Source organism: Gopherus evgoodei, chromosome 4 (genome assembly GCF_007399415.2).
Source record: "Gopherus evgoodei ecotype Sinaloan lineage chromosome 4, rGopEvg1_v1.p, whole genome shotgun sequence".
Classification (NCBI taxonomy): domain Eukaryota; kingdom Metazoa; phylum Chordata; order Testudines; family Testudinidae; genus Gopherus; species Gopherus evgoodei.
In genome coordinates this window covers 107,784,225-107,791,837 of record NC_044325.1, presented here as the reverse complement: position 1 = coordinate 107,791,837, position 7,613 = coordinate 107,784,225, and the positions used below count along the sequence as shown (strand labels likewise).

Sequence of the window (7,613 nt, the reverse complement as noted above, 5' to 3'; positions counted from 1 at the left end):
ATGTTTTCCGCTTCTCCCTCCTAGTGACCTGACCCGCTCTACTACTTGGCTGCATCCTCGCACCGAGGAGCCCGTCAACTCCGGCCACATGATCCGCTCAGGTGGGTGCCCGCCCGGGGCTGGGGGTGTGTCGCGTGGCGGGGGAGGAACCGCTAACGACCGTTGTGTGGCGGGGGTCTCGCGGCCTCCCCAACCCCGCCCCCCCCCTCCGGACAGGGAGGCACCTTCAGGGCACCGGGTTCTCACTCCCTCTCTCTCCCTTTGTTCTGCCTCCCCAGATCTGCCCCGCGGCTGGGAGGAGGGGTTCTCCGAGGAGGGAGCCAGCTACTTCATTGAGTGAGTACCTCGCTCCCCGGCCCCCGCCGGCGGGGGGTCCCCCCGCGGGCCAGTTGGGCGGCGGGAGCCGCCGGTTTTACGGCTCGCGGGGGGATGGTCGGTTTGTGCGTGTGTGAAATGGTTCCCGCAGCCTGCGCTTGGCTCCTGTTTAATGATTACCGCCAGGGAAAGCGAAAATAAAGGCGGCGGGGAGCTGGGCGCTTGGACGCGGGGAAGGACCCGGCCGGGAGAAGGAAGTCCAGGGTCTCTAGCTTTGTCCTGGGCCGGCTCTTGCCTTCCCCCCTCTCCTTGGACCTTTCACTGTTTATTTCCCATTAGCAACAAGTTGCACCGGGCGGGGGGACGATGTCTACTCTTGGCAGTGTTTACAGTGCAGGTTGGGGCAGCTGGGGCTCTCCCTCGCTGCGCCGGAGCAGCGAGCGGCGGCTGAAACTTGGCGGAGTGTTTTGCTCACGCTGAATGGAACGTGTCTGGAGCCGCACCGCAGCAACCAAGTGTTTTAAAAACAATGCTGTGTGAATGAAGGAGGGCTGCTGCGGCTTTGCTGCTTAAACCCGACTGGATTTTATTCATTGGTTTAAAAAAAACAAACCGAAGGTGCATTCTCAGGATGTTTCTGCGACCAGGCTTTAAATGATAGTACAGTAGGATGGGAGGCAAGTGAGAAGTGCAGCTTTATTCAAAAGCAAATTAACAGGAGCTGGAGGACACCCATGCTATCCTAAAAGAGGGGACGTGATCACAATTAGGGCATTTGGAAAGTTGAAGAAAATGTGGGGTAAATTATGTAGGTGTCCGAATTTGGGTTTTGATCCCCCTACAGGGAAATTGCAATTGTGATGTGTAAATAAATTCTTGTTGCTTTGCTCTACTGGTAATTATATAGATGAGTATTGCAAAGGGGAGAAAGTGGTCTGATGTTTGGGCTTATATTGAAAAACAAACTGGGATAACTTTGTCTCTGTTTCCATGTACGTTATACTGGACTCCTTGCCACTCTGAATCAAATTATGATGGTGCCATAATGAATCTATATTTAATACCTACATTGATCTTGTGTAGGGTCTGCATTGCTTTTCTCTTTGCCCCATAACCCTGTTCATTTCTCCACATTTTTAATCTACTTTTTAAAATCTCTGTTTGGGAGGGAACATGTTAAACTGAACAATAAACTAGAACAGTTGTGGCAGTGCAATAAAATGTAGGATCATTATGTCCTAAAAGAAACAAACCCTCTCCCCCTTATACCTGAAGGAAAGAGACTTGCCTAGAGGAAATGTCAATTCTGCAAAACTTGATTCTCTTTCAAAGCTGTGGTGCAGCATACCAGTCACTTCCTGAAAATATTCAGGATATAGGACTATTTAAAAATAAGTGATCATATTCCCATATGTTGGCCTACACAGGTGAAATAGTTCAGGGATGTTCCAAAGTTAAGAAGATCCCATGGATACTGTACACTATTAGGGTATGTCCAGACTACCTGCCAGATCGGCGGGTAGTGATCGATTTATTGGGGATTGATATATTACGTCTCGTCTAGACGCAATATAGCTATCCCTGAACATGCTCCCGTCGACTCTGGAACTCCACCAGGGCGAGCGGTGGTAGCGGAGTTGACAGCAGGGAGCTGTGCCCGTCGATCCTGCACCGTGAGGATGGGAGGTAAGTCGAAATAAGATACGTCGACTCCAGCTACCCATAGCTGAGGTTGCGTATCTTACATCGACCCCCACCCCCCACTGTAGACCAGGCCTTAGAGCATGCAGCAGAAGTGAAATACTGAGAGATTGATAACCCAAGGACACGCTATGCCTTCAAACTCCTAGAAGGTAAATGATCTCAACTCATAAATGGAGTCATTTGGAAACTTCTGAGGTTGTGTACCTGAGGACACATGGAGTGGCTTCTGTCTCCTGTCGTATAATAGCTTGTTTTTTTAAAGATATGGTTCTGGGCTCTTGTTTCAGTTGAATAGCTTGTAATGGGAATTGTCTACTGAAAAAGTTTGCCTCTTGGGCTAGGAAATTTCAAGAAGATGGCTGTCATTTTGCATATCATATGGCTTTCATGGATGACAGGGCTGGCTCCAGGCACCAGCTGAGCAAGCACGTGGGGAAGGAGCGGCACGTTGGGCTTTTTGGTAGCAATTCAGCTGCAGGTCCCTCAGTCCCTCTTGGAGGGAAGGACCTGCTGCTGAATTGCAGCTCAAGAAGAAAGCGGCGTGGTGGAAGTGCCACCGACTGCGATCACGGCTCCCCCCCCACTGCTTGGGGCGGCAAAAACTCTGGAGCCAGCCCTGATGGATGATGATGTAGTGTTTTTGGAGTGTTCCCAGAAAAACAGTTGTCATTTTACTTGTGCAGCATATGACCATTGAGATCATGTACTTGGATTTGATACTTTCGAGATGCCGTAGTCATTTTGCATCCTACAAAATGTTTTGGATAATTGAGTACTTGGTGCGTTGGCATTCCTTGAAAACTCCTGCTATATAGGAATTTATTTTCTGTCCTTCTATGTGTTTAATGTATATGGTGCCTAATAAGCTTCAGAGAGATTTGTAGGAGTGGGTACCATTCTGAATCGGCTATGGATAGTTTAGGGGACGGGTCGGCAACCTTTCAGAAGTGGTGTGCCGAGTCTTCATTTATTCACTCTAATTTAAGGTTTTGTGTGCCGGTAATACATTTTAACGTTTTTACAAGGTCTCTTTCTATAAGTCTATAATATATAATTAAACTATTGTTGTATGTAAAGTAAATAAGGTTTTTAAAATGTTTAAGAAGCTTCATTTAAAATTAAATTAAAATGCAGAGCCCCCTGCACCGGTGGCCAGGACCTGGGCAGTGTGAGTGCCACTGAAAATCAGCTCACATGCCGCCTTCAGCACCTGTGCCATAGGTTGCCTCCCGCTGGTTTAGGGGGAGAGAAGTAATCAGTGTTTTTAGGTTTTCATTCCATGAAGAGAAGTTCTTTTCACTTTGCCTGTGCAAACTGCCACGGGACCTAGAAAGTTGTAAAACTTGCTTTGGATTTCTATTCCAGGAAACTTCTCCCAAACTTCACAGTGTATTCATATTCCTTTTTTAAGTTTAATTTATTTTAGTATAATATGTTTTACTTTTATCCTTTGCTCCTCTTCATGCACATTATTTCCCTCCTTGTAGTTTAGTTTCCCATGCTGACTTTCTTGAATACTTGATTGCTACTTTTAAGTGTTGACTTTATAATGGAGCACATTTAAAACTTGCCCAAGTAGTCCCTTTATTAGTGACTCATCTCTGAAAGCTTGATTTATTCTGGATGTTGTTAATTTCCATTGTCACTTGAAATAATTTAGCAGAAGAATATATACTTTACGCCAGTGCTCCCCAACCTTTTCCGGGTGCTAGGCGTCAGACGACGAGCCACTGAGGACCTTGGCTGGCGGACAAGCATCAACCGAGAAGCAGCAACGTCAAGAGGCGTTGCTGCTGAAAAGCTGCAGAAAATCCGTGGCATTTTGGCGGTGACACCTCTTGATGATGCCACATTTTGGCGGATGTTTCTCCGCTGGCCAATACGTGGATGCACATAGATGCCCCGGCAGGTGCCATGGCACCTGTGGGCACCGCGTTGGGGACCCCTGCATTACACGTTATATTTGCGTATTAACATACATGATAATTAGATGCACCTCACAACCATTCAAACACTTTTAAGTTAATCCACTGCATTATACATTAGATGCCATGCAACATGGTGGTACCAGAAAATATCTCATTGCAGAATTAATCCAAGATTAAAAAGGAAATGTGATCATGGTAGTAAGAAGGCAATATTTTGATTCAAAAGTAAGGAAGAATTTATTACTATTTTAACTCTGTTTATGGTCTGTTTACCATGGAAAAAAAATGTGCTGACTCTAAAGGCTTCACTTGGTGATGGTGATTTTTAAAAAGGACTCCAATTTGCTTCTTCATTATTTAGAAGCTTTGACAATTCTGCATTGTATTACAGATGTGTAACTGATTATTTTTTCCTTCATAAGGCAAGTCTGTTGCAAGATGTGGCAATTCTATAGTTACCTGCTTCCTACTATTACTTTTAAGACAGGATCATCTTATTCTGGTTTTAGAATTGTCATTTTTTTTCTTGTGTAATCAACTAAAATTATTATATTAAGTGGAAATAAACACTAGCAAATGATTTAATAGATTTTTTTTCTTGAAAAGGGAATCCTTTATGCAGTTTTTATTTTGACTCTTGAGATTAGACTATCAAGAGCTGAACACTCCATTTTTTAGAGTAGCAGCTGTGTTAGTCTGTATCTGCAAAAAGAACAGGAGTACTTGTGGCACCTTTAGAGACTAACAAATTTGTTAGTCTCTAAGGTGCCACAAGTACTCCTACTCTATTTTTTGTTGTTGTTGGGCAATTATTGAAATATGTGGGAACACTTGAATTTTTGTTGTCTTTCCTCTGTAGTATTGTTTACATGAACACTTCTTAATTAACAGTCACACTAAGTAGTTTTACATTTAAAATGAGAAATAATTGAAAAGGCTCTTTTCTTCTAGTACCTGTTTTAAAACATCTTATTTGATACCATCTTTCAAGCCTAGTTAAACTAGTTCCTTAAAATATCAATCTATTCAAGTTTCAAGGAATACAAATATTGTTAACATTAAACTGGCTCCTTTTAAAGAAAAAAAACCACCCCAAACTAAGCAGCCAAACTCTCCAGCCTATTTTTAGAATTTATATAAACTAAGTAGCAATAATAATGTGTCTAACCTAATGTGAAGCAAAATTGGTTTTACTTTCTAGGGTAAAGCCTCCTTGAGTTCAATTTAATGAAGGAAGAAATCTATATCTATAACATTTTTCATCTCATGGGGTCATTGAATACTGATTTATGGCATAAAAATTAATCAAACCAGTTGAGGAGATGCCTTTCCAAACTGCTGAAAAGACTGGATCTGTTGTTAGAGTGTGGCCCACTTGCATCAATATCAGATAAAGGAAACACATTGATTCTTTTAAATTCTGCCTGATTAAAATATATTAAACACACAAGCGTTGTGGAGAAAAGTTGAAACATAATTATTTAGCCTGTTGAATTTGATTTTTTTGAAGACTGAGCACACAGAGAATACAGTGACTAGGGTCACAGAGCAGCGTGCTACGTTTAGAGAAGCATTGTTTGGGAAGTGATACTATAATTTCTGTTTTCTGCTGGGAGCATCATGGTAGGTGGACTTATGAGAGCAGAGTACAGCGTAAATTGCCATTATTTTCTGTTTTCTAATGATTGGTTGTAGCCTCAGGGACAGCTGTTTTTCATCTAGTCATTATAGGATGAGCACACCATTGATGAATGAGTGAAGCTGTAGTAGAAGTGAATGAAAGCCCTATTAGACTTGCTCAGACTGGTTTCAGAAACTTGAGTTACTGGCATGTGCAGATGAATTGGCTTGGTAAATTCTCTGCTTGGGATAAAGATAAGGTGAATGCAGGGAAAATACTGAAACAGTTGATCAAAGTAGATACACACATACTTAAGCCTTAATGTGTGTTCATTAGGTTAGTGCCTCCACTAAACATCTAAAGGAGTTTTAAGCTGAACAAGAACTGGAAGTTCTGTAAATTCTGTTCTTATGTTGCCTTTTTATAGTTTATTAAAAGAACTGAGAGGTATATCTATATAAAATGCTCTGCCCTCCGAAATAATCCGTTCAGATAATTGTAACCGGGCTTTATCTGCCTTTGGTAATATAGAAATATGTATGTAAAATACCAGAAGAAATTGTGTACTACACTGTTAAAACCTTCGGCAGGTATAGTGAATAGAACTGACTCTAATAGCACCAGTACGTTCAAACGGCAGCTTTGGTATTGAGAAAACTAAGAAATTGTAACTGGAAATCAGCGCTTAAAATAGCTCAAGATATTTCATCATTGATTTGTTCTTAAGCAATGTCTTTGATCTATGGCTTCTGTACCAAGTTTGACTCTTCTTCTGGGAAGACTGATCAGAACAGAGGTGTGTTTGTGTTCAACTAAAGAGTCATTGTTTATTAACAACTATGGTATTATTCTTTAATGAGTATTCAGTGTTTTTTCTGTGTGCTGAAAATATGCATAGCACATCTTTCAAGTGTTTTAGAAGCACATGGCTCTTACTAAATATTACACTCAAAAAAACTAGTTTAAAAAAACATTGTTAGGGTTGCAAAGATAAGCACTCAAAAGTGAGGAAATACTAGAATTCTGGTTGCCTGTGCAGCCTAAATCCAACCTCCATATGCCTGTATCTTTATTTACATGATGGCGTACTATTTTTTTTTTCCCCCCACAGGACCCCTGCTATATTTAGTGCTCAGTTAATGAGAAGCTGTTCAACATTTTATTCTCTCCTGCTTGTTTAGTGTGCAGCTGTAGGCCTTAGTACCACCCTGTGAGGAGATGGGAGAGTGTGTGGTGGTGGGAGGCACTATGGATGTGTATTTGATGGATTTGGTTAGATCTGTGGGCCGTCACAGAGGACTTGTTCAATCTGATGGTTGTCCAAGATGCTTTCCATTCAGGCTAACTGAGGGAATAATTAATTGTCCGTTTGTTTAATGAGTGCTGAAATAATAGAAGTTACCGCCCAAAGACTAGACTGAATGCAAACACAACCCATGTCCCTGTCCTCATGGGTCCTTGTTTTTAAGAAAGAAAAACTTGTATTTAATTAAAATAAAAATCTATCTTTTAAATTTTTTAATTATTTATTTTTATTTATTGTGACTTCTAGAAATCAGACTCATTGTCAGGCACCCAGAAAATAAGGAACTCACAATTAATGACTACCTGTGAAAAGTTGTGATTTAAGTGACTTGGCTAGCATCACAGAGAAACTCTGTGGCAAAGGCAGGGATAGAATCTGCTTCTCCATTGCAGCATTCATCTGCCTTAACCATAAAATCATCCATTCTCTTTCTTCCTGCAATTTTCCGTCTTATTTACTACACACCTTCCAGCTTCTGCAACAAATGAAGCAACAGCCTCCTTCACAAACAACCCTGATTCATCCCCAGAGCTGGTCCAGCCTGTGGAAAAAATAGATTGTATCATAATGCGTATGCACAAAGGAGATGAATTATTAAGGTTGCATGGGCCACTTTAATTTCAACATTTCCTAGGTTTTGAGCATTTGACTTTGCAACCTTAATGGTGTGTGAGTGTGTGTGTGTAAAATACATGTATAGAGAGTATAGCATTAGGATGTAAGCTCCCAGGGTAAGAGA

General features: G+C 41.7%; 1 protein-coding gene across 3 annotated transcripts in view; it reads left to right on the top strand.

Annotated features, from left to right (window-relative positions):
* PLEKHA7 (pleckstrin homology domain containing A7) overlaps positions 1 to 7,613 on the top strand; it is a 289,322-nt gene that overhangs the window by 187 nt on the left and 281,522 nt on the right. For all 3 annotated transcript variants that reach the window (XM_030560483.1, XM_030560481.1, XM_030560480.1), the window contains exons 2-3: positions 25 to 101; positions 279 to 336. In XM_030560483.1, coding sequence (XP_030416343.1) covers positions 25 to 101; positions 279 to 336 — 135 coding nt within the window. The remainder of the gene's footprint in view (positions 1 to 24; positions 102 to 278; positions 337 to 7,613) is intronic.